This window comes from Calliopsis andreniformis, chromosome 4, assembly GCF_051401765.1.
Source record: "Calliopsis andreniformis isolate RMS-2024a chromosome 4, iyCalAndr_principal, whole genome shotgun sequence".
Classification (NCBI taxonomy): Eukaryota; Metazoa; Arthropoda; class Insecta; order Hymenoptera; family Andrenidae; genus Calliopsis; species Calliopsis andreniformis.
The window spans coordinates 899344-925814 of NC_135065.1; the positions used below are offsets into that span (position 1 = coordinate 899344).

The window sequence follows — 26471 nt, forward strand, 5'->3', positions numbered from 1 at the left end:
TATAAATCTTTAACATTTTACATTTAGAAAGGAAATAATATGAATTATACATTGAAAAATAACTAAATCCTTGTATACACACGTATACTTAATTATTTTCAAAGTTACTTAAGATTTTTACCTCTGGGTGCTTATACAAATAGAAGAACCTTTTTTTTTTTTTAAATTATTCTACCGATTTCTACCATATAAACGTTGGAAAATGTTACAATCTACGCATGTTGTAATTTTTACAACTTGCAACTGCATTATGAAATCTAGGAGTCGATATCGTGAACTGTTGCTAAGCAACTTAAATGTACACAATCCATCCCATGTGTTGTAAGCATAGTCGCATGGAAGTTAACAAAAATCTGCGGTAAAACAACCGAACTGAAAGGCTATGTAGTCGGTCTTTTGTAGAATTCTATGGTGTTAATTGGTGTTAAATGTCATAGAAAAGCATCATGTTGCTCAAATATTTAGGAAATGTCATACCTGCTCATGTAAGTTTTATATGATATTGATATAATTTCTGAAGAATAATTGTACTTTTACTGTATTGTGATTTCTTGTTTATTCTGTTTAATTATACGTAATATAAGTTGTTTTTATGTAAAATAGGAATATGAGAATCGAATAGTGGGTATAGCTTGGTCACCAAATAATTTAAAATTAGCTGTTGCATCATCTGATCGTTCTATATACTTGTTTGATGAAAACTGCATAAAACGAGACAAATTTTCAACAAAACCTATTGATTCAAAAGTATTCATAACTATATTCATCTTTTTTTACATTATATATACTATGAAAAGTAAATTTCTAATTTAATGTTATATTTCTTTTAGTTTGGCAAGAAGAGTTATATGATCAAAGGTATAGCCTTCTCTCCAGATTCAACAAAGATTGCAGTGGGGCAAACTGATTGTATAATTTATATATATAAAATTGGAGAACAATGGTATGTAAGATGTGTGAAAAGGTGTCTTAACAAAAAAATTTATTATGTTACGTTAACAGGGGAGAGAAAAAAGTAATTTGTAACAAATTCCGTCAAAGTTCGTCTGTTACTTGCTTGATTTGGCTTATCGAAGGACCTATTATTGTTGGCTTAATGGATGGAAAGGTTCGTGCAGCCCTGATCAAATCTCAGAAAGCTCAGACTCTTTATACAGCTGACTCTACAACCATTGCACTAGCTTCTAAGTAATTAAATTATTAATTTAGTGTTACTTTTCTAGTCATTGTATGTACTAAAAGTAATTATTTGTTTTTATTAAATATCAGTGTTCGAGGAACTGGATTCTTATCGAGTCATGCTGATGGTAGCATAATAAAGTATTATTTAACTGTAGATGGTAACCATGAACCATCTGGACGTATTTGTACTCATAGTGGTCCTGCATATGCCTTGGCCTGGCCTCAGTCGCACATCTTTGCAGGAGGATGTGACAGACGAGTAACTTTCTATGATTCACGTGGAAAGCTAGTAAAAAATTTCGACTATAGCCGTGAAAATGAGAAGGAAATCACAGTAGCTTGCTGTAGTCCTAGCGGACAAAGTATCGCTATTGGATCTTGGAACAGAATACGAATACTAGATTGGAGCCCACGACGTTCCATGTGGGAAGAAGCTAATAACAAGTTGCTACCTAATTTTTATACCGTCACCGCGATATCTTGGCGCCGTGATGGATCCAGGTTAAATATTATATTTAAAATTCTTTCAATTTGTTAGCTAATTGTTCCTAAAAGTATATAGTAAAATATACCTGAAAAACACATGAAGCATTGGAATCTATCATGAGTATTTACTCAAGAATAGTTGTGCCATGTAAGATAGTTTTTCGTTTTATTAATGAAGGACAATTATATTTTCTCTTATCTCGTACTATCTTTTTTAGACTACTTATAGGCAGCCTTTGTGGGGCAGTGGAACAATTTGAAACTGTATTAAAAAAAACAATGATAAGAGGCAGTCATGAGGTAGCGTATGTAGGACCAAGTCAAGTGGTTATTCGTCCTCTTCATGAAGGCAACCGACCAGTCATCATCAGATCACAAACTGGATATGAAATAGAGGATGTAAAGGTCTTAGGACGTTCTGACAATAACGTGGTAGCTCGAACAGCCAATACATTGTTACTAGCTGATATAGAATTAAACCTCATTAGTGAAATTCCTTGGGAAGACAAAGGCAATAATGAAAAATTTTTCTTTGAATACCCCAGGGTATGTTTAATTTTTTGTGCTGGTGAGCTAACTATTGTTGAATATGGCAATAACGAACCATTAGGTTCTGTGAGAACAGAGGCAGTAAATCCTCATGTAGTCAGTGTGAGAATCAACGAAAGACAAGCACCTGGTGCAGCAGATAATAAAAGACTAGCTTATTTGTTAGATCCTAGAACTATTTGTGTAATGAATCTAATAACAGGTACCACTGTTGTGATAATTTCTCATGATGTTCGTGTAGATTGGTTAGAATTAAGCGAAACAGGACACAGATTACTGTCGAGAGACAAGAGAGCCAGGTATCACGTTCTTTGTTGTCTTAACGATCTATAAAGTATGAATTTTGACTAACTAAATATTAATGAGTAAATGAATATTCAGGTTATGGTTAAGTGATGATGTTGGTGCACGAACCCTTCTACTTACTGGAGTCAGTTTTGCTTCGTGGGTACTAGGTAGTGACGTGGTAGTAGCTCAAACTGGACAAACATTGGCAGTTTGGTACAATATCGATGCATCAGAGGTTGCCACTTTAATTCCTGTTCGTGGAGATGCTGTAGATATCATTAGAGAGAATGGTCGGACTTCAGTCACAGTTGAAGAATTAGGTGGTAAAACGGCTTATTTGCTGGATGAGCCTTTAATTGAATTTGGTACAGCATTGCATGACAATGACTTCGGCAGAGCTCTACTATTTCTTGAAGACTTAACAGATAGACCTCAAGCTGAAGCTATGTGGGAAAATGTAGCCAGAAACGCAATGGCTGCTAGACAATTATTGATTGCCGCTAAGTGTTATGCCGCTCTTGGAGATGTGGCGTGTTCTAGGTTTTAATTATTATAGAAGTTCAAGACTGATAATAATTGGATTCTAATTTACATTATCTTTTTTAGATTTTTAAAAAACATCGTGGAAATTGGTGAAAAGTATAGCGCAGATACAGGAAATGATCCACTCTCAAGTCCAGATTGTTGGGCTAAATTAGCAATTCTTAATGGTGAACTGAAGACCGCAGAAGCAATATATTTAGAGCAAAACGAACTCAACCAGGCTTTAGACATGTATCAAAAGTATTGGCATTGGGAAGATGCACTGATCTTGGCTGAGAACCGTGGCTGGCCAGGTTTGCAAGAACTCAGAGATAGACATCTGACCTGGCTGCTTGAGAGTGGCCAAGCAGCTAGAGCTGGTGCTATTTTGGAAGCTACTAATCCCAGACGAGCAGTCAAATTATATTTAGAGGCACGTCGTCCTGGACGAGCAGCCCGATTAGTTTTAGCTAATGATGAATTAATGCATGATAAATTAATCGTTAATGAAATTGTAAAAGTTCTAAAATCAACTAATTTAATGGAACTTGCTGGCGAATTGTTGGAGAAAGCTTCAGAATATTTAGAAGCTATTAAATGTTACTCTCAAGCGGGAGTATTTGCCAGAGCACTAGAACTAGCGAGAAAAGTAGACCCTACATTGGTTATAGACCTTGAGCGAGATTGGGGTAAACATTTGGCATCAGCTGGTCATTATGATGCAGCAATTAATCATTTTATTGAGGCTGGGGAAACTGCTCTAGCATTAGACGCTGCTATCAATGCATGCCAATGGAGAAAGGGTTTACAAATTATACAGGTATTTTTAATTGATTAACAACTAATTAGAGATGATTTCCTCGAAAACCATTGCATGAATAATGCAAATTTTGAATTTTCAGGTAATTGAAGATGATGACCCAATGATAAAGAAGCAGTGTGAAAAGCTGGCTGAGTATTTTGCTTCTATAGGTGAAAAGAATCTGGCAGAAAGATTATTTATTCGTGCTGGTGATCCTCAACGCGCAGTGGAGGTACATATAGAAAATGGCAGTTGGAGTCGTGCTTATGAAATAGCTCAAGAATATATGACTCCTGATAAAGCGAAGGAAGTATTAGCTAAGCACGCAACAGCTCTATACGAGGCAAATGATTTGAAACGTGCAGAGGAATTGTACCTTACCATAGGCGAATATGATTCAGTTATAGCAATGTACAAAAAAGCAGGTCGTCGTACAGATATGGTGAGATTAGTGGCAAAATATAGACCAGAGTTACTCGAAGCTACTCACATGCATTTAGCAAAAGAATTAGATGCTTCGGGTAAACCTCGAGAAGCTGAGGAACACTATCTCGCTACTGGAAATTGGCGAGGTGCTGTGAATGCTTATAAGTCAGCTAATATGTGGGAAGATGCTCTTCGTGTAGCTAAACAAAATTCAGGGGATAACGCTGCCCAACAGGTAAACGTTTTTTTAAACTAAAATAATTATTGAACTTGTACGATAGTTAAAAGTACTCTTTCGTTTAGTTTAATTTCTATCATTTTTCATCTTCTTTAGGTTGCTTTAATTTGGGCACGTACATTAGCACCAGAACTAGCAGCGAGATTGTTAATGCGTTTAAATTACTTCGATAGTTGTCTTGAGTTAGCCTGCGAGGCAAATCTTTTTGATTGGGCTTTGGAGATTGCAAAATATGGCAGCGTGGATCAAAAGAAAAAAGTTCATTATAAGTATGCAATTGCATTGGAGGACGCAGGTCAATTTTCTGAAGCTGAGAAAGAATTCGTTAAAGCTGGGAAAATTATGGAAGCTGTTCAAATGTATATGCACACCCATGATTGGGAAGCTGCTGAAGATTTGGCACAGTCGATAAACCAAGATGTGGTTGCAGAAGTTCTCACTGTTAGAGCTAGTGAAGCAGCCGAAACTCAGGACTATTCCCTCGCAGAGTCTCTGTTACTGAGGGCTCACAAACCTGAAATTATTATTGACTATTACAAAGTAAGTAACAAATATACGAGTTTTTGACCAGTATTTACTTGAATATTTGAATGTTATAGAAAGCAGGGATGTGGTCTGAAGCATTACGTGTCTGTAGAGAATATTTACCCAGTCAAGAAGCAAGTCTTCGACGCGAATTGGGACAAAAAAGCGCATCTTTTGCTGGTGCAAATGTATTCGAGGAAGCTCGAAAGTGGTTAGAAGTTGGAGAGGTACGAGCAGCTTTAGATATTTTGATTTTAGATCCTCAAGCACCCAGATCATCCCTCATCCGAGCAGCAGACATTTTACTTCATCAAGCAGACCCAGATACTGCAATACAAGTCGGTGAAGATCTTGGTACAAGATTATTTGCTATTGGTGAACACGCTCTAGCTGCACAGGTTACTTTTTCTACTGCTTTTAAATTTTAAGCTTCAATTAACTTCAATATTAAATATTTATATAACATAATTTATACATCTCTTTTTTAGGTATTTTTGCAAGCAGATAGACTTAAAGATGCCATTGATGCATTAGCATCGGTCGGCGAGTGGGAGAAGGCTAAACGTATAGTAACAGAACTTGCACCAGATATAGAGCCTTACTTAGAAGAGAAATATAAAGAAGCTATGGCTAAGAATGGTCAAATAGATAAATTAGTAGAAATCGATATATATGCTGGTTTAGAATTGCTAGCTAATGAAGGGAAATGGAACCAAGTGTTTGAAACAGCGAGCGCTCACAGCACTCAGACTTTACATAAATATATAGCGCAACGAGCAGTGCAACTTTTAAAAGAAAATGCGCCCCTTGAAGCTTTGCAATTATATGCAAAATACGGAATACCTCCAATTCCACAAAATTTTAATCTATATATTCAATTATCAGAGAATGTTCTAAATTCAGAGGTAGGTAAAACTCAAATACTATTCCTAATTTTCCTATTCTATTAATTTAATTTTAAACAGGCATACTATGAATACAAACATTTAGCCCTTCTACGAAGTGTTCTTTTGGATCTTTGCAACAATATAAAGTCTCCCATTACGTCTAAATCTAAATTTGAAAAGCTACTCGAGGCAACTCATTATTCGGCAGTAAGATGTGGGTGTCGGGATTATCCTACACTTTCTAGTATAGTTTTGAAGGTATCTATAAGCCTTTTGCGGTATACTGACATTCTTCTTGTTGATCGGGCTTACTACGAAGCTGGTATTGAAGCACGAACAGCTGGGTTACATAGTGAAGCTTTCGTCTTTCTAAATCATTTTTTGGATTTGGAAGAGTGCATTGAAGAGGGCGATAGTACTGTGCTTGATGTCGATGACCTAGTTATGACAGATTTTCCAGTAGAGGTCCCATTGCCTCAATCTTTGAGTATGACAGCCGAACAAAGAGAAGAAGTTCGTGAATGGGTGCTTGCAGTTTCAATGGATCAAAAAGTGGAGCAAGAACTACCAGTTGACCATCGAGGAGTCTATATAAATTCATTAAGTTCTCCATCCGTAGGATCTGCGGTTCTTCAGGCATGCATTTTAACAGGATTTCCTATACGAGGCCCAGTTATTCGATTTACAAAGGTATTTATTAAAGTTGAATAAAAAGAACCACCGGTAACTAGTAAATAGCACAGTTTAAACTGAAAATTTTTTTTTACTATTTTTATACTTTTTTTATTTATGGTGTAATATTTCCTATTTTTTAAACAAGGGTGAGCGTATAGCAGATCGTGATGACTGGACAAAACTAATGAATGTAGCACGTCAAGTTTCCCAAGATTCAGTACTAAATGATATTCTTGCTTTTGTTCAGGAGTGGTGTGGACCAGTTCTTAGTTATTCTTTCTAAAGATATTATCTATATATACGTTACTTTGTCATTGAAATATTTAAAAAAAAATGGAATTTTTATTAATAATAAATATGAGTATGTTTAAATTATTTCAGTTTTATGACCTACTTTATGTCCATCCCATTGAGCTATATGCCTAACTGGAGTGCGGACCCCTGTAAGAAAAAGAAGGAGGGAGGGAGGTCAAAGCGAGAGATCCGAACTCGGGTGAATCTTTCCTTGTTTTTCCTATTATTCCTGTCTTACTGATTGCTGTACTGTAGAGGGGGTATTGAAACGACAACAATATACGTGCCTGCATGGTTAGACTGCGATAGCATCACCTCAGTTCTTGCCTCTCCTGGACGGCCGCCCTTCCGCAGTACGCACTCCAGTTAGGTATATAGCTCAATGGTCCATCCTTAATCACATAACTTGGAGCATTTGGCACTCATCCACAATCATTCGACCGCAATATAAAATTCAAAATAAGGTCGGATACAATTGGTGGAAACAGGCAATGGCAGCAACGTTGTTTCTTTTTCCATGCCATTAGAGATAACAAAAAAAGAAGAAATGTTGTTATCGTCACCTGTTTCCACCAACTGTATCTATACGTGGCTTAACGTCCAAAATTGTCTTCTTAGGTGTCGACCCTTGTGGAAAGATACTTCAGGAAATGTCCTCTACGTATGGTGCTTACATTCCGATAATAATGAAATCAATGTCCTGTTTTCTACGTATGCTCCTTGGTAATCACTTCTCTTTAATTCGTCATTCGTTGGCTACCCTTGCTGTATAATATAAATAAGTTTTATAGCTACATGGCTGGTATTCACCATCTTTATTCACAGCCCGTATCCTGTATAGAGTTGGTTCACTGAGAGTCTGCATTAACAACAAGTACCCTCGATGTTCTCGTGTTTTCTTGAACTTTTTTGCATAACATTCTGTTCTTCCGAAACTAAAATGCTTGTTTAACAGCCATTCTTTTTCACGATTTGTTTCTGTTTTTGTGTTTTTAATTGATTGGCACTTTTGATACGATAGTCATGATGCTATCTTTTGTTACTAATTTTGCAATGGCATCTCTTCCATTTTTCTCATGAATAAATCTAGTTCGTTTACATTTTTCATATTTGCCAAATGTATTGTGTGGACTGTATGTTTTGTATTAGGGATGCTGCCAATTACTGAGTCGATCAAACACTCGTCGAATATTATTAGAGTTTTGGTAAGTTTTCTAATTTGTGAAAACAATAATCTCCTGATTTTTGTCCTCGTTTCGTACGATATACATGATTTTCTGCCAGGTAACGGTGACGTCTTCCGTGGTCTCACATGACCGTCTTACATAACCCCTCAATTCCGTTATCGCGCCATCGATATTTTTTTCCGAACTCATCTATTTGTTTGACTCATCACTCTATCGTTAAATATTTAATTACTTGTCTGCTGCGTAGTATTTATACGAAAATTATAAAATCATTGTTAGGTCTAGTATGACACTACATACATATATGTTCGTTATCGTTAACAAGCATGGTCAATGCTGGCATGTTAGCAAACCTAAGTGTTGTGTGGTTCATTACAGTTCTCTTACCAAAAAGCAGTCTTCCCTACTCCGTGGCCAGATTCTTTAGGAACAATATTCCTACTTTTTAGTAATACAGTGTCGGGTCACTTACCATCTCTAAATACTCGCTCTTTTTCCAGTCACACAACATCCAATAGCTGGGAGATCCAACGTAGTCATCAGTCATCGGTTGCTACTTCGACTGTTTAGTCTTATTCATCCTCTTCTGAGTCCCTATCATAAATCCCTCAAACGCCAAACATTGTTCAGTAACCCTTTCTTGTATTCTCTCTAAAAATATATGGCCGCTAACAGGCAAACCTAAAGAGGAAATGTAATTACATTTCCTCTCACACGTATTGTCCGTATTGGCTGAATGTTGGGATGAAGATTCCCAGAGCTGGGAAAGGGTTCCTTCAAAAGGAACAAGTTCAATGGAGCACAGTCAATTCGTGCTGTAGTTTAACGATATTCTTCTGGTGCTTAGTAAATACGAACGTTACAAAGTAAAGCAAAAATCAACCATTCACAGCTACAGAATTTAAGCATTTTAATGTAATTTAGAGAGTGGTTCGAACAAAATCATGAATTGACTAAGTTGCATTAAACTTTTTTTTTCGAATGAAACCATTTCTAGTGCAAAACTTTCTCATATAAGGACAAAAAGTCGCAAAGCGTAAACCACAGACTTCAATTGCAACAATACGATCAAATTGTGCACTGGCAATGACGAATCGAAAAAGTCGAACATTGTAAGAATATTAGGTCTATATTTTGATGAAATATTAACCTGATCATAACACCACAAGTACCTCAAGAGTACCTGCATAACACGCATGAATATCATCAAATCCATTGCTTTATGTAATTGAGGAGCAAGCAAAGTCATTATGTTAAATACATATAAAGCATATATAAGATCCAGATTAGATTACGGATGTACCAATATGTTAAAATATGTTAAATATGTTAAATTCAATTCACAAAACGGAATTACGACTTGCACTCGGAACATTTAAATCAAGCCCAGTTTTAAGCATCCTAAGTGAAGCCAATGAATTACCATTAAACTTTAGACGAATAAAATTATGTATTTCAGTGATCTGCCTATGGTAGAATTAATTTCAACAGGCGGCTCAGGGTCACTCAGCCCCTCACGCGCCTTTCTGGTGGGTTCTCCCACCGCGGCAGATCCCCATGCGCGCGGACGCACTTGCCGCGCGTGTGGAATATCCGTCAGCTCACTCCTCTGTCCCACCAGAGACAGTAATAATATATAGTAACCCTTTTTACAATAATATCTGGTCAATCAGGTATATGGAAATGTACGAATCAAAGCCATGCACTCCAAACCCACTCTAAGTTCGAGTGAACCGATATATTAAAGATTTAACTTTTAAACGTCCAACTGTAATAATTCACCAATTTTCAAAAAAAACTATCATGGTTGTCAGAACCCCACAAAATAACTGAATTTTTCAACAACTGTATAAAATCGACTACAAACCCTCTGTACTACAAAGCTATATTCTCAGAAAAAAATAAAAGAATTTGTCGACTACATCAAGATATATACTGATGGTTCTTATTCTAAAAAGGGTAACGGATGTGCAATCATATACCACAACAAAATTCTGAAATACAATCTGGATAGCACATGATCCATATTTTTTTGTGAAGCCTACGCTATAAAAGCCGCTCTCCAAACTATTGAATCTGATAATGGCACCAGGCTTATCATATTTACAGATTTAAGAAGTGTAATTGACACTACAACATCAAACAAACAGTGAACCCATGATTCAAGAAATCGTAAATAGCTCATTGAGAAAAATTAACAAAGATATAACATTAACATGGGTCCCATCTCATGTAGGTATACTGAGCAATAAATCCACCGACAAAATGGCTAAATCAGCTACAAATATAACACCGCAAAAAACCGTAACATCTCGCAGAGATTTCAAAAATTTTTTAATAAAGAAAACACTTAGTAAATGGAACGACCATTAGAAAGCTCATGCATCCCAAAAAATGACTACGGTAAAAAACAATCTATCTTTATAAAATGTTATCTTTGATAACACGTCACTGGATCAATTAAACTTGGGTTAGTCTGGCTCTCAAGTACATTTCTCCCACATAATCGCTGTCGTTAGGGTACGGTACTGGGTGCTCCTCTGAATTTTACCTAAGTTTCCGTAAGCGAAGCTTCAAGTTCAATCGTCATCCTTATAGTACAGTGATGTTCACAATCAGAAAGTGCCCACGAGCACATGGCAACACTCGAAATCGCGATCGAGTGAACTTACTTGAGCGGCTCTCCCACTCCTAGAGAAACAGCTTTAGAGTAGTTTCAACGACTCCCCACTCTGCTGCTGAAGTCGGCCTTGAAACCACTTATGGGCGATTCCAGGCATTTTCAGCCGCTCGCGCTCGGCTCGGAAGTACATATAGTTCCATTGATTTTATCAGAACTAGATCTAGAGGATACAGGGACTTTCGAATAAGATTATATTGACTTGCTAGAAGCATAGTTGTGGAAGCCTTGCTCAGGCGCTGTCAGTGTTTAAATCCACGGCTAACAACACTGAGTGGAATGCCAGGCCAATGTCCGTAGAAGATTTTCAAATTTGTATTTAGAAATTTGATTTTCTTATAGAATTATAAAAAGTAATGGAACTTTAATGAACTTTAATATCAATTTTTAAATGAACGATTAAAGTATGACCCATGGCTTCTTCGACACTTTTTATCCTGATATTATGTAAATATGATACGATATAATAAAAACAACCTTATGTGGATTTCATTTAATCCTTCTAATACCATATTGGAGTTAATAATAACTCGCCGCTGTGATTCAGGGTGAGGGTTAAAGGTGTAAAATCCAGCTGTGATAACCGTGATATACAGAGTGTCCTGCATTTTTCCGTTCATACTTCTGTAAAGTGTTCTACGAGCAAAAATAAGACTAAACTGTTACATAACAAAAAGAAAAAATACTCATGGCATTTTCAAGACTGTGACCTGTTCACAAGGCAAAATGAAAAAAAATAACATTACGTATCTCGTCTTATGCTGATTAAGAGACATTATAATATTTTTCATATCAAGCGGTACGGTAACGCTGCGACGCAAAGTATAGGCAGGGTGTAGCCCCACACTACCGTTCACATTGTTTTCAAGCGGTATGATTGTGCCACGACGCCAAGTATGGGTAGGCCAACATTACCGTGTACATTGTTTAAAATTTTGCGTACGAGAAACTTTAATCGTGTATAGTATTGGATTCGTAGCTCAGGTCTAAAATTCAATGATATTATCGTAAAATAATGTTGGTACGATCTTTTGATTAAACCTGATCTCATAAAAATCGGTGCATCTGTTACTGAGATTTCATGACACGGTCCAGAAAAGTAACACTTTCAACATCTTATTTTCAAATTTTCTTCTCTTAGAGCTAAAAAAACGCAGGCGCAATCATTCATTATGGGAGGGGTACTTGACACAGCAGGTTCCGGTACTCGATGCTTGGGGTCTTAAAAATCAAAATTTCATTAATATTTGATCCATATTTCTTTGATATCGATTGTAAACAATCAATAAGGATCCATCAAGTATTTCTTAATTAAGTAAGCTACTAACTGTAGCATAAGCAATGATTTTTCTAAGTTGATTACTTGTCATAAAAATGAAGGCGTAGTCCATAGGGTAAAACGTGATTTTCGTATAGCATGTGCTAGTAATGTCAAAAATACTTTTAATAGAAGACACACTGTAGCAGTAGAAATAAGATTAAAAGTGATATTTATTGGGACTACAATATTGACAATGTTTTGATAGAAGATTAAATTATTGCACTTGGCGTTTTTCAATGATTTCAATGGATTTGTTTTCCTTAATATCTTAAATTGATTTTTCAAACGATTGATGCTTTGTAGGAGATTGGTTTCTGTAGGATAAATTTTTCAAGGAAACTTATACTAGGCATGCTTTTGTTTACCTTTCTAAAGTTTTTCATGTGTCTGTTATGATTTATTTTAATAAAGCACTTATGGACTTTTATTATATAAAATTTCAGTGTCATTTTTGTTCGTAGAATATCCTGCCGAAATATAAACGGAAAAATGCGAGACACCTTGTATAATTTCCTTATACTTGTATGCATTTCAGTTGAACAGAGACATCTCCGTTGTCTAATTTATTTTAATAAACAGTACATAGTATAACTTAATTTTCTCAGAACAAAATAGAAACAATATGTAATGTTCAACTTTAGGAGCTCCCTTCATTATAAATAAGAACAGTAGTTTCTTTTTCTAAAATTTATTTAAATAAGATTGCATTATGTAAATCTAACTTAGGCATAAATAGTTTTACGTGATGTAAGTATACATGCAATGTGTATCTACGGTTTTTTTGTGTTTTTTATGCAGACCGACTCTATGCATGACGAATGAAACTCTAGTCAATTATTAACATAGTTATCACTCGTTGTCTGAACACCTATTCTCAATGGGTATTTATATGACTACTTAATGATGACTATGCAAGTACCGCATTCTATACACAGATTATATTTTGAAAACAGTAGTACAAGCTAGAAATGTGAAACTTAATATAAAATGCTAAATAAATGTTCAAAATTTATATTTTCTTTCCATTAAAATATATTCCTTCAATATTTTCAAGTTCTTGTTGTCATTTTAGACTTTGCTAAACCAATATATTTGCTTTTTAAAAGAAGAATATATTCATTAACGAAGTATATTCATAATTAACAAATAATATTTAAATAAATCATTAGAAAATGAGTGAAAGCATTGAACAATACTGTAATTATAACTTTTAGTGCTTTGATAAGGTGTTCAATCCTAAGGCATTCTATTCCTTTAATGTAATTTGCAGCATTAAGACTAATTAATTGCATTAAAGTATAATATTTATCATGATGAAGACTTATTTTAGAAGAAAAGTTTCATTTTCAATTAAGTATCTGCAATTTCTCGCTTATACCATCATTTCCTATGTATATTGAATATACATAGTGCCTCTCAAGATATACTGTAAATAAGATGTTCAAGTCCAAGATAAGATAATACTTAAAATATTTATACGTGTCTCTACAATACTAAGTTATACATACTATTTAGTAATAGAATTTTTTTATAACAGATGCAAATTACAAAGTCACTAATCATTTCTATAAAAATATGGTAAATCATCTTATTCTCTATTTAGTAATAAAATCCTAGTATACAGTATATATTAAGAAACACTTTGTATACTGATTTTATGTTTAATATACAAAACATTTTATAAATAGCGCAATCCTGGTCATAAGGAAACACTTTTACCTTTGTTCACACAAATCGAATTTGTGGTACATATTAAGTATGTCAAAATTCTCAAATATCTTATACATAAGTTCTTCTTTTCATATATGACTATCAATTAATTTCAGGTTAATTCATTCATTTATCCTATCTTAATTACATAATCATAATTAATTTGCAATTGGGAATGTTTTGTTCTAACAAGACCAATAAAAGACCGATTAAGAATCCCATTAAAATAGTGTGAGAGCTTAAACACATTCGCGTTATTGTTTTACATTTTACTCTGGCCAAAAAATACTCTATTTATTAAATACCATGCACATACATATCGGTCGCTCAATTTCTATTTTTCCTTATAAAAACGAAGAACATGTTACATACAAAGAAGATTGATTACAGTAGAACATATACAATACGTACACGTTATCCATCTAATATTTTACTGAAACGTATTTCTCATTCTATTTGTGATATCATTCGTCCGCATAATATGGAACGAATTTTGTATTTAGCGTTTTGTTCACTTTTCATTCCCGTGAGAAGAAAAATATTAAAAACGATCAATTGTTTCGTTCTAGTTTGTAATATGTATACGAAAGATTCTTACAAATAAAACGGAGAAAGAACCTTTAAAAGATCTCATTGTCTGGGCTCTATCAAAATTGCACAATACCTTCTGTTTTTATTCAAAAAAAGAGTTCAAATTAAAGAAAAATTAAATCAAATTTCTCTTTGACTGAAGACAGAAGAATTTACAAAAGAAAATTATATAGTTCAAGATTACTTATAAATACAAGACACTGTTTCTTTTTCATCCAAAAAACAACAGTATCTAATCGAAATAAAAAAATCATCATGTACACATATCAAGAAACGATTAGAAACGCAATTTTGCACTTTATAGCGGTTAATTACAGCAATTATTGCTGAGTGATCCTAAATACTGGACCGATTCTTAAGAAAAACCTCCGTAGAACAGACCTTAGTTCTGGTTTGAGATCAAAACACATCACCTCACAAAGTGACGGGTAACAGTTAGATGCGTGAACGGCAAAGCGATTATCGCTCATCTTAAGAATTCTTGTCAACAGTAGCAAAAGTATCGGTGTCCAAGCATCTCTATGAGTCTCATTCGATAAAGCCAGGAAATATTCCAACGCTTCATAGGCTACTTCGACTAGTCTGGTTTCCACTTTACTCCAATCAGCTCTGTGAGCTTCATCATTATACATTTTGAATAGAATACGCAATGCACAAGCCAATGATTGCGTTTCTTGCTTTAACAGATTTGGTTTTACGTTACCTCGAAAGCCAGCTTTCCATAACACATTTCGCTGTTCGTGATTAGAGTTGAAGCTTTTAGCGAAACGATGAGATTTAAGTAGGCATTCGACCAACTGTAAAAGGTGCGTAGTCGTTAAGGCACAGTACATGCCTTGTTCTTCTTTTTGTTGGTCTGCGCCAGCTCTGACACCGAGCTCCGAAGATTTTCCGTTAAACATATCTGCTTGTGCCAACGCTAGATTTTCTTGATCTTCCTTACGCGATGTAGCGGGGTAGAAAACAATATTGTCTATCGTTTGAATTAACTCAAGCTGCACTACGCACTTTATCAACAACGCAGAGAAGAGTTTATTCTTCACTGTCTCACCGTTTGTCAGACTTTGAGAGCTGTTGCTCCTTTTCAGGATGCCTACATGACTATCTGCTTCTCCTGTAATCACGTCTAGATCTGATTCTTTATTGGGTAACTGAGGCTTCCATGTGAGAAGTGCAGATGGTAAAGTATTTTCGAAGATATCTAGAACACAACAACATGTCTTTTCCCAGGTTTGCTCATCAAACTTGATTCCATTGCTAATCACTAAATTTTCCAAACAATTTGTGCCCGATCGTGCTAGTTGCTCATTGTCTTGCTGCACACACCAGAGTAACTGAGAGTATAGTTGTTTTAATAAAAGAGGCCCCAATGTATCGTAAAACTGTGAAAACACGTCGACAATGGCGTACAGGGCATGGTTGCAAGTTGTTGTCATCCATTCTGCTTTCTAAAAGATAACGAGAATTTTTTACCAAATCAGTTTATTAGGGCGGGTGCATATTGGCCACATGACGCAGCGTAAGGCAACGCAAGTTTTTGTTTGTTTCTAATTATGCGCGTCAATATGCGCCCAGTCTTAACCCTGTCTGAAAGTTTATTTACCTCTGTATGTTGCTCAGGAAGTTTCATATTATCAAAAATTCTAAACAAAACTTGAAAGAGATCTTTCCACCAATGAGGTTTAAAAGATGCTCCATGCGTTTTGACAACGTCGAACAGAACTGTCAGTGCTCTTGTCCGTACATCCAATTTACACCTACTCACTATGCACGATAATTCAAATAACAGTGGGAACCATCCTCTAACCTACATAATAAATATGAAATAAATTTTAAAATTGTAAGGAAAAGATGATTATTCAGAATTTCTAGATAAAAATTAAAAAATTCTTGGTGTAATAGACATACCCAAGCTCTATCATCTTCGGATACTATCCCACTGTCATCCATCATACCTTCCGCAAAGAGGTTTGGATTTACATCAATATACGAAGCACAAGATCGTATTAATCTAATGGCCTCCATGCTTGTTTCTGGGAAAGAAGCATTGCAAGCAAACTCACTGAGGCACTTGACGGCATCTTGGAAGGAATCAACCATAATACTAAAATCTTCGGCATACAATTCATCTGAAAATGTCGAATAGTATTCTATATTTATATTCTTATCAAGAAGAATATTTAATGTATTTATCGAACTCTTTGTATGCTCACTTATAATTTTCCCTGTCATTGAAAACGCTAATTCAACCACTGCTTCGTCTCTGTCACTGGCAGCATGGTGGAAAACACTGAATATATTTTTCCACCCTGATCTAATATTAGGTGCCTGTGAATGAACAATTTGTGCTACACAACGAACAACCATATCTCTGATCACTGGTGACCTATTCTTCTTCATGATGTGCTCGAATGGCCTCAAGAAATCTTTTTGAAATCGGAAGTTGGCAAATTCCCCTTTCTCGATAAATTTCGTTGCCAGTTGTCTTAAGGAATCAACGGCAAAAAAGGCTATTTCTTGACGAGGGCTGCAACCAACTCTGTCAAAGTGATCTCCTATTACTTGCCAAATTCTGGACCATTGAAGCCTGATGCGACCCATGTTATAGTATGAAATTTCAACTATCTTAGTCAGAGAGAACATTCGTGGCTGAGTCGGATGGGATAATTCTTCTAATGATACTTGACAGAGAGCTTTTACAAACTCTACGATAGCATCTCCATCTAATCTAGTAGACCCAGTAAATATTCTATCAACAGCAACAACTACACTTTGGGAACTTGTCTCTCCAATTGACTCCTTTACACTTGCTAGAAATATTTAAAAAAAAAAAAAGAAGTAATTTAGGATTTTAATATATGAAACTTCAAAAACTGAAATGTATACTACTTTTAAGACTGCAATTACTCACGATCAAGTGAGCTGAGATTCAAATTGTTGTTCTGATGAGAACTGTTATGAGTCAAATTAAAATTCACTAATGGTGAGGGGAAATGTGGTTTAGATGGTGGGCCTAAAAGTTGAGGTCTAACTCCAGTACCAATCAGTTGAGCAAGTTCAAGTTGTGAAATACACTTCACAACGTCCAACCATGAGCTACCGAGATAATTGCCATCGGTGTGTGCGACGGTGATCAATGTTTTTATGGTGTCGATATTTTTTGCCTTCATCTCAGTAATAGGCGAATTCGCAGTTAGCAAAGTAAACCTTGCCAATGCTTGTACGTATGCATCCCGTTCCAGCTATATTTAACAAAGAAAGAAATATTTATGACTTAATTTATAAGAAACACATTTATAACGAATATTCATGACGAGAATTCTATGTACTTTTCAAATAGTCTATAATCTAATCCAGCATCATTTTTAAAAAAATCAATAAGCAGGAATTGGTCACAAGAAGTAAAATTATAACTCGTGAATGATTATAAAATATTGATAAAGTCGTATAGTAAAGTCCTGTTACAGTTGCAAAAATATTTACCGTCATATGAAATATACATGCGATGCGTATCGCACACCTAATGCCGTCTAAGCAAAGAGAAGCAATTTCCGGATCATCACAATCTTGGAGACCAACACTAAATGCAGCTAAAAATGGAGTCCATGCGATTTTGAACATTGGTCGAACGTGTTCCAGATGTTTAGCTGTGGTAAACGGAGCTTGAACGTGACTAACTGACTCCATCAAGTTTTTGGCTGCTGTTGAAATTACTTCCATTTCCATATTCCATAAAAGCCGTCGCTTCTTTTCACTAGATATTACTGCGTCATGAAATAAAGAATTATAATATGTAAAGAGATATCGATTTGTAACGAATTACAATAATTCATTGTTATACGCACACAACTTGGTGCAAATAAAAACTTACAAAAATTAAACTACATATTTTTTAAGCTATTGTAAGTCATTAATTATTGTTTCATTTTTGTTTTCTAGAAAAAATTAATTATAACGAAAAAATTCTTCAGAGTAAATAATACAATTAAATAACTAGTTAATTACAAGTAATATCTACAAAAAGCACTAATTGTAATATTGAGGAAGTATCTCTGTAAAGTAGGCATGGCTATAAATAAAAGTATATTTTTGGTATTAGCTCAAGTAACGAAAACGATAAATATGGAAACTAATAATTAAAATATTTCTTTAAATTTACTTTTATTGGCCAGTGTTTGAAGAATGTTTTGATTTTCATTTTGAGAACAGTAGTACATATCGAATGTAGGGAAAAATTTCAAATTTACGAATGAAATTTAGTATTTTCTCGGTGATAAATATATCATCAAATGAAACAATACTAAAAACTTAGTTAAAAAATGTTCAATCGAATATCAAATACAATACTGATAACTTAACACATTTATTATTTAGATTTCTAATGTCACAAAGTAGTGAACATGTTAAATCAATAAACCCTCTTTCCAAAACTGCTTCCGATTTAATTTAAGCAATAAATTTAAATACAAATCTTCTCTATTGGTACTTTGCAATTATAGAAAACGAAATATTTATTTTATTATTAATTAATTAAGTAGTAATTAGTAATTAAAGTTTACTTACCTTGTTTACCAGGCCTATTAGGATTGGATTTCATTTTAATTTCATTCCCCGCTATTTCATCATAAATTTTCGATAAATATTCCTCAGGCAGATCTTCATTGTCGCTTATACGTCGATTTAGTCTGATGTACTGTTCCTTTGTCATTTTATTTTTGACTTGAGGTGAATGGAGATCAGTGGTAAGCATAATAATTGAAAAGCCCAATACGTATGCAGTGTCTGCACTTGTAAATAATCCGTTGCTGCATAGGAAAAAGGTAAAAATGTAAAAAAGGAACAAATAAAAACAAATTTATTATGTACAGCAACTGAAATGATTCTAGCTACACGACACCCGACACACACACACACTCTCTCTCTCTTTCTCTCTCTTTCTCTTTTATTCAGTAACTCCCGTGTAAGAAATAGAAAGTGTCAATGTGGCTAGAATCGTTTGAGCTGGGTATGTACGTACATAGTGAATACTCACTTTGGATTACATTCGCAATATCGACTCGCGAACTTTTCCATCAACCGATCAATCTTCTGTGCTTCGCCTGGTAATCGAAAGCCCTCAAGAAAATATCTGAGGGCTGTAACTAAATCGCGATCGGCAAAATTCATTTGATCAATATAGCTGTACATCACCTGATTGTGATTATGATCGCCAAGAAAATCGCCTATCGCGGTTTTATCAAGACGTTCGTCCGTATGAAGCCAACGTGCAACATCTTCGGACGAATTACCTAGAAGACCTTGTTCTTGAAGGTACTGAACTCCTTTGCTTGGCTTTCGATTAAAACTAGAGGTAAGAATACCATTTTAATTAATAGAATGCATGTCTTTCTGCGCATTTTGCGCTTGCTAAATATTGTTATGTAACTAAAAGCATCAGGTAATCTCATTAATAGGGATTATAACACCAATTCTAATTTTATATTAAAATACATGTATTTAAAAGTTAGTCTACTTCTAAAGACAAGTTACGAAACATTTTTCATATCGTGTTATAGCATATGTCTTAATGCATGCGACTTTTTCTTTGATATTTGTTTTAGCTGACATGAAACATTGTTATAGCCTGAAAGCTTCAGAAACACCTCTCCATATATTGTTATATTCCTTCACTAAGCAGTTTATTTACTTCCTAGCAAGCACTATTACCGAGAGACAAACAAGGATTAATTAGTACCCCATAATCTAAAAGGAATTATCAGAAAGGTTTTGGAAAACATCACTTAATCTCCTAGCTGCAGACAAATTTATTCTAGGCGGGATTTTAAAGGAATGGATCATGTACAATCCACCATTGACAGTACCATTTTCAAGATTCAATTACTGTTTTATGCAAATTACCGATCAAGATCTGCCGCCGGAAGGTTAATTCATTTATTAATCAATATAAAATAAACTCATTGAACTTTTTGTAAAATGGCCTAATACTTCAAATGTCAAAAGAAATTAGTAAAATAACAAGAGAAAGAACAAATTGTTGAATTTTAATGCGTACATATCGATTCCAGTCTCCCAAACTTCCTTCTGTTGCTTTTGTACTTCATATTGCTCCGGTGAGTCTGGAATCTCTTTATTGCCTGCCAGACTAGAATTTGCAGAAGACAGACTGCCTGCACTCCCATAACGAGGTAATGGATGTTCCATTGAAGGTTCTGGTGGTTCTGAAGGTAACTGTTGATCTGCTGGAACGCTTGGATTTACATACAGATCTCTACTCCATTCAACCATACACTTTAAAATTGAGACTAAACACTCGAGGCCTCTGATACGCATTGATTTTTCTTGATTAGGTGAGGCACCCAACTCTAAAGCTTGTCTACCTTGTGCAATTTTCGATAAATCATTAACAAGCCTGCAAAGACAAAAACATTGTATTTATTTGGTGAATTACAAAGATAATGCAATTAATCAAGTTAAAATATATATATCATAAATACTATACCTTTCAAACAAATTTGCAGCAGAGAGATCACAATCATAATTTACGTATATGTCAACAACACTTTGGGCATCTGCACAAATACGAGTCAAAGCATGGATCACCATCCACTTATGTTCAAATGAGCTACTAGATGTTTCAAGGATATTCATAAAGATTTCCTTGAAGAAAACCTCTATTTGCATTTTTAAGTGCACTTTGAAACGAGCTAATAATGCGAGGAAAAGTGCTAGGGAAAGCTCAAACACCTCAGGAACTGAAGAAACACCATTCTTGGAGAGGGCAACACAAAGGTATTGTTTTATAGCTATTACAAACATTTCATTAGAACGCAACACAGGACCTGCATTTTGCAGTATACCTAAGAGAAGTTGTAGCGAAAGGATTTTTGATCTAAGATGATGTGACCTAAAATAATAAAAATAGAAATGAAGAAATACTTCGAATAGATATACTTATTTGTATATTATATGCAAACATACTTAGGATCTAAAGTGCCATCTGGAAGTGGTTTCATTGAAAGTTTACAAAGTGCTCTGAAAACCAGAAAAGCATCCTTTTGCAAAACATGAGTAAACTTTGCCCTGACCATGTTATCACTTTCTGCAACAGTTTCATCAGAATTGTCATCCATAGGCACTTGATCCAAGCTTGTCTCTTCTGAAATCACTATTGTTGTATTGGTTGAATCTTCTGGTACTACTGAGTTAACAACATCCTCCAAAATTCCTCGAACTATTAGTTGTGGTTCTTGACTGCTCTCTGACTGCTCTTCAATGTTTACAGCCTCAGTTTCCATTTCTCCACTAGATACACAATTGGTAGTATTCATTGTTATTTCTGACTGTTCCGCTTCATTCCGAATATTCTCTTCTTCCTAACATGCCAGAAAAATTAATTATTTCTATATTCATTATTCTAGTTTATTTCTATATTTATTACTAGAAACTAGACATTTTTTATTGTTTTATTATAATTTGATTTCAAACTTACAGCTTGTGTTTCCATTCGTGCAAAAATAACATTAATCATCTGTGTAAGAGTAGCACGAGCTGTAGTTTGGTTAACCAAGTTTTTCGATGCCAAATAAACGCTATACACAATACGTATAGCAAGCAATACAGTGCCTTCATGAACTTCAACATGTTGACTAGTCATTACTGTGAGAAGTGCTTTTATGATTTGCAATTGGACACCTTCATCTGTTTGCGGTCCTATGAAACATCCGCAGATTGTTTCTACAATGCGTACAATTAACAGTTTATTTGGTTCTGTAGAATCAGGAACATTTCCAGTAAGATGTCCATATGCAATTAATTTCTGTAGACAATCCAAAGCAGTTACTACGATTCTTGGTGATTTGCTCTGACAGGCCAGTTCAAATGGCAGAAAATATTTTTCTGCAGAAATAACATAAGAATCACTACGAGGTTGAGGCAATGCTGTTGATACTTGTGTACCCGAGACTTCTTTGATTTCATTTCGCAAATTGTCTGGAATATAAATATACGTATTGAATGCAAAAAATAAGATATCTTCAGATATTAATAAATTGTCAACAGGAGATTAAAATTAAGAATGGCTTATATATTAGTTATAGTGCGATGTATTCAAGTTGCAAATATATTAACTCTATTGCAACATCGTAATTGCTTTTCTATTTAAGATAGAATACATGTACACATAGTGTACATAGACATATTTTGGACAAACATTAATTATCAAGAAAGATATAATGAATGCAAACAAGTTATATTTTGACACTTCACGTGAGTTTATCTAGTGCAATATAATGTAATATCAAAACAGCTATACCAGATTTGAAGTACTTACCAAGTGCAGTCTCACAAGATTTTCTAAGTTGCGAAAGGTGCGACCGTTTAACATCCCGATCCGCCAGGATCTTTTCCAATGCTCTGATGATGAACATTTCTTTGGAGTTATCTTGCATCGTCGCCGGGCCAAGCTGAATCTTCTGCTAGGCTGGCACAGAAGAACACGCGACTCGAATTGAGGCACGCATCCTTACAACCATACCTCTCGTACGGATTTTTTAAACATCACCTGGGCCTGAACACATTTTCGAGAAGTGGATCGTCCTCTTCAAGAGCTGGCAGTTTCTGCAATACTGCAGTGATAAAACAGATCGATTTGTGAATTTTTAAAACCCAGCAAATGGTCACGAATAATAAATGTTTTTTAACGTTTTGTCATGCAGGTACATCTCGAAACATCTTTAACAAAATTACGCGAAATTGTGACGAAATACAGAAACTGACAGCAAGTTTTCGAAATGACGGAGGAGCCAGAAGAAACTGACACGACAAAAGGTGAACTTGTGGCGACACCAGTTGTCCCGCACTCGCACATGACTTTACTGAATTTTATGAACAAGTTTTACTAAGGGATATTTGTTTCTTCATGCTATTTTTTCTAATATTTACTAGAATTTGAATTCATAAAAGTATCAAATTTCTCTGAAACATTTCTTTTTTATCTTTTAAAATTATTTTAATTCTCCATTAAATTTTTGTGTACAAATTTATATAGTTTACTTAATGTATAGCTCTGAAAGACGATATGACGATACATTTTACAATCGGGGTTGAAGCGGTTGAAGTAAAAGACGGAAGGGATATCAACCTTTAATTGACCTTCAGGCATTTTGTGCAGCAAAATTGGTAGTGCACTCTACAGTCAAGTTTAATTACTAATATAACGAAACTCTTAGACAGAGTGTCCCTTTTAACTGGAAACCCTCGAAAGTGTCGCCTCTATCGACCAGAGGTAAAAATACAGAAGTGTTGTCCCGTTCTAGATACGTCGTTGATTGTAGCCTACTATGGAACTGTCAATTCTGTAATGTAAATAATTGCGAACGAATCGGTTCCTTCCTAATAATTATTTGCATTGTCAACGCACAAAATTTTTAGTTATAAAATGTTTGTAAACTATTTGCTTGGTTTAATTTAAATTTTTCACTCGATGTCATCCAAAGAATATGAATATAATAATAATTGATTGAACAATGCATAAGTGTTAATGTGCATGGTTAATAATTGTTTGGATATGACAATATGATGAAACAATAATTTAATGACCCACTAACGTAGGAATGAGATGATGAAGCACCGTATTCCCTAATTTTGAAGGACAGAAGAATAGGTTACCCAATCTAATACTTTGTAGGTTATATTGTTACATCATGACTTGTAAATTCATTTTTTCTTGTATACTTCAGCTTATTTATAACAAATCTCTCATGTCAGGTATCTGCCCTGAGACATAGAAATTGAGTCTTGTTACTTCTATATTTAAGGATGAAGACAGATTTTTGGGTACCAGTTAAAGGCGAATAAGTAAAGGAAGCCTTATATCGAAGATATTGGAGAACATGATCTCTGATAAATTATTATTATTATTAAAAAATATGTTAACTGAAGAAGAATGTGATTATGTAACTGGCTGGTCTACTATAATCAATTTAATGAATTATAGTTGTTACATTACAGATGCCATTGAGGGGAGACATCAAGTTGATACAGTGTACGTTAATTTTAGACAGGCTTTTGTCTCTTATGCTAAGTCCCTTATTCTTTGTCTCTAACTCTTATTACTATCTAAATTATTTGCTATTAGCTTTAGTAGCTTGGATTGAATCTCAAGTTTTGTAATAGCTAAGTCCTAAATAGTAAAATTTAATAACAAGCACACTAGTTTAATTAGTTCAGATGTGCCTCAAGGATTCTATCTTGGACCTTAGTCTTTCAATCTTTTTCAATTATAACTGTAGGGTTATTATTAATAGTATGTTTTTTCATAATATGGATGACGTACAAATGTTTTGCACTATTGTACATAAACATGATACTATTAAATACTAGAAAAAATGATGTCATGAAAACAGTCTTAGATTCAATATATTTAAGTGTCTCATGATCCACTATTGCCAGTATTTCTCCTTTGGATATCATATTTACTTCCTATTTATCTTTTAATTATTACTATCAGAAAATAGACTTATTTATCGTTGCTCCGTACTCTTTGTCACGAGCGGTCCACGTTTCGCTCGTGATGGCTATTCATACAAATACGCTTGTTTGTGCGTGAATGTTCAAGAGTGTGCTGGCTGGCCACGTTTCAGACAGGGTTGCAATTCAGCAGAGATGTGGAGGGGAAGAGAAAGTGACGGTAGTTTGTCGTCTCGTGCTGAACTGCTGGCTGGACCCCTTCGAGCTTCGGCTTTTTATCTTTCTCCAATTTGCAGTCCCTCTCTTTCTATATACGGACGAGGGCACGTTACTGTTTCCACCCGAACCATTCAGTCGATGATTGTGAAAAAAGATTTGAGATGAAAGAAGAGAAGGACGAGTAAGACCTCCCTTTCTGCGAATCAAATTTTATGTATCTTTGTTATAAATAATCAGAATTATGTTGTGTTTATGTTGTGTGACATTATCCGTATGAAAATCCGTTAGCAAGTAGAGAACTTAACTTTTTTCACTTTTTAATCCCTATTCCTATTCTTATCTTTTATGGTACTATCGTTCTTTGGAGTCAAGTTTGGGCCGTGGGTGCGAAGATTCCCATTGTTTGGTTACTTTGCGACACACGCAAAGTAGTTGAGAAATGATTTAAAGAAATGTTTATATTAAACAAGAAATGAAACCATACTTCATTTACCAGCCACAGAATTAATCAGAAAAATATCATATTCATACTCAACTACACAAACGCGTAATTATCCGCATTACGCTTGAGAAGGAGGAAAGCCATTCAGAAGATAGCTGTGTGAACCGCTCACCCAGGGTTGTGGAGTCGGCAATCAAAATTTTCCAACTCCTTTTTATCTTTGATCTCCAATTCTGACCTCGAATCTTGTATTTATAATAGATTGTTAACATAATGAGTATATGTATACATAGACGGAACTTCCTAATATTAAAGGACTAAAGTTATGATAATCATAAGTAAGACAAATAAATTCGTATTTTATAAATTAAATTGCAACTCTAAATGATGCATGGGTAAAGAAAATTATTCACTTATTTTAAGGACATTTTTCATTTTTATATTTACTATCATGGAGTTGGTGTCAACATACTTTTTTCGACTCCAACTCTGATTCCAGTAATCAGAAATTCTTTCCAAACTCCGATTCTAACTCCAACTCTCCGACGCGACTATTCCCTCGCGTTCATCGACTGAGTGACTCGAGTGGAAACGGTAATCTACTATTTGTGTCTCACGAGAAGTTTTTTGGAAACAATAGGGGGCAGTGATTTCCAGGGGTTTTCGCCTGTGACATGAATAATACTCATACCTAACATAGAAACAGAAGGGGGCAAATTGGAGAGAACTAGCACGAGCCAAAACTCGAAGAGGTGCCGACCTCAAGCTATAAGTAGCACCAGGTAGGAGGTAAAAGCAATCTCGAGGTAGCGAATTCAATACGAGATGATAAGCTATTGACACCTTTCCTTCCCCTCCGCACCCCTGTCCGAAACGTGGCTGGCCCGCGCGCTCTTCAACTCCACGCACAAGCAGGTGTATGGATCTGTATAAATTATAAATAGCCATCACGAGCGAAGCGTGGATCAGTCGTGGCAAAG

General features: G+C 35.0%; 2 protein-coding genes and 2 long non-coding RNA genes across 7 annotated transcripts in view; 1 reads left to right on the top strand and 3 right to left on the bottom strand.

The window, feature by feature from the left end:
- The window catches only part of LOC143178006 (uncharacterized), a 30359-nt gene extending 21618 nt beyond the window's left edge, over positions 1-8741 (bottom strand). For 2 of the 3 annotated variants that reach the window (XR_013001697.1, XR_013001696.1), the window contains exon 1: positions 8534-8741. This is a non-coding gene — a long non-coding RNA (uncharacterized LOC143178006). Of the gene's footprint in view, positions 1-2643; positions 2774-8533 lie in introns of those variants that run through there. The other variant, XR_013001698.1, reaches the window with a different exon arrangement.
- On the top strand, positions 140-7075 carry Oseg2 (intraflagellar transport protein Oseg2). The gene is made up of 14 exons (XM_076376386.1): positions 140-485; positions 604-747; positions 831-943; positions 1003-1188; positions 1270-1683; positions 1887-2516; positions 2599-3045; positions 3112-3847; positions 3930-4490; positions 4590-5033; positions 5093-5416; positions 5507-5923; positions 5984-6595; positions 6726-7075. Exons 1-14 carry the CDS (start codon positions 447-449, stop codon positions 6861-6863), a joined length of 5205 nt encoding a protein of 1734 aa, XP_076232501.1. The 5' UTR covers positions 140-446; the 3' UTR covers positions 6864-7075.
- Positions 4845-8056, bottom strand: LOC143178007 (uncharacterized). Its single transcript, XR_013001699.1, has 3 exons — positions 7438-8056; positions 5142-5345; positions 4845-5007 (listed from the first exon to the last, which is right to left on the bottom strand). It is a non-coding gene; the product is annotated as an uncharacterized LOC143178007 (long non-coding RNA).
- A 3473-nt stretch (positions 8742-12214) lies between the features above and the next one.
- Sec71 (ADP ribosylation factor guanine nucleotide exchange factor Sec71) lies at positions 12215-23201 on the bottom strand. Of its 2 annotated transcripts, XM_076376007.1 has the most exons (14): positions 23139-23201; positions 22693-22987; positions 21853-22352; positions 21342-21736; positions 20863-21267; positions 20416-20772; positions 19396-19707; positions 18927-19168; positions 17847-18127; positions 17275-17605; positions 16577-17173; positions 16272-16492; positions 15967-16170; positions 12215-15811 (listed from the first exon to the last, which is right to left on the bottom strand). In XM_076376007.1, exons 2-14 carry the CDS (start codon positions 22808-22810, stop codon positions 14684-14686), a joined length of 5091 nt encoding a protein of 1696 aa, XP_076232122.1. In that variant the 5' UTR covers positions 22811-22987; positions 23139-23201; the 3' UTR covers positions 12215-14683. The 2 variants fall into 2 exon arrangements, with proteins under 2 accessions (XP_076232122.1, XP_076232121.1); XM_076376006.1 differs by having other exon boundaries at positions 22693-23179.
- Positions 23202-26471: the final 3270 nt, after the last annotated feature.

Bases quoted from the DNA above. Each gene is read 5' to 3' on its own strand.
- Oseg2 (XM_076376386.1), top strand. From the start codon at position 447: ATGTTGCTCAAATATTTAGGAAATGTCATACCTGCTCAT. The intron at 5,417-5,506 runs GTTACTTTTTCT...TCTCTTTTTTAG, and splicing joins AACACGCTCTAGCTGCACAG to GTATTTTTGCAAGCAGATAG. The intron at 6,596-6,725 runs GTATTTATTAAA...TTTTTAAACAAG, and splicing joins CAGTTATTCGATTTACAAAG to GGTGAGCGTATAGCAGATCG.
- Sec71 (XM_076376007.1), bottom strand. From the start codon at position 22,810: ATGCAAGATAACTCCAAAGAAATGTTCATCATCAGAGCATTGGAAAAG. The intron at 20,773-20,862 runs GTATAGTATTTA...TTGTCTTTGCAG, and splicing joins GCTGCAAATTTGTTTGAAAG to GCTTGTTAATGATTTATCGA. The intron at 19,708-20,415 runs GTACGCATTAAA...TCTTACCTCTAG, and splicing joins TGGGAGACTGGAATCGATAT to TTTTAATCGAAAGCCAAGCA.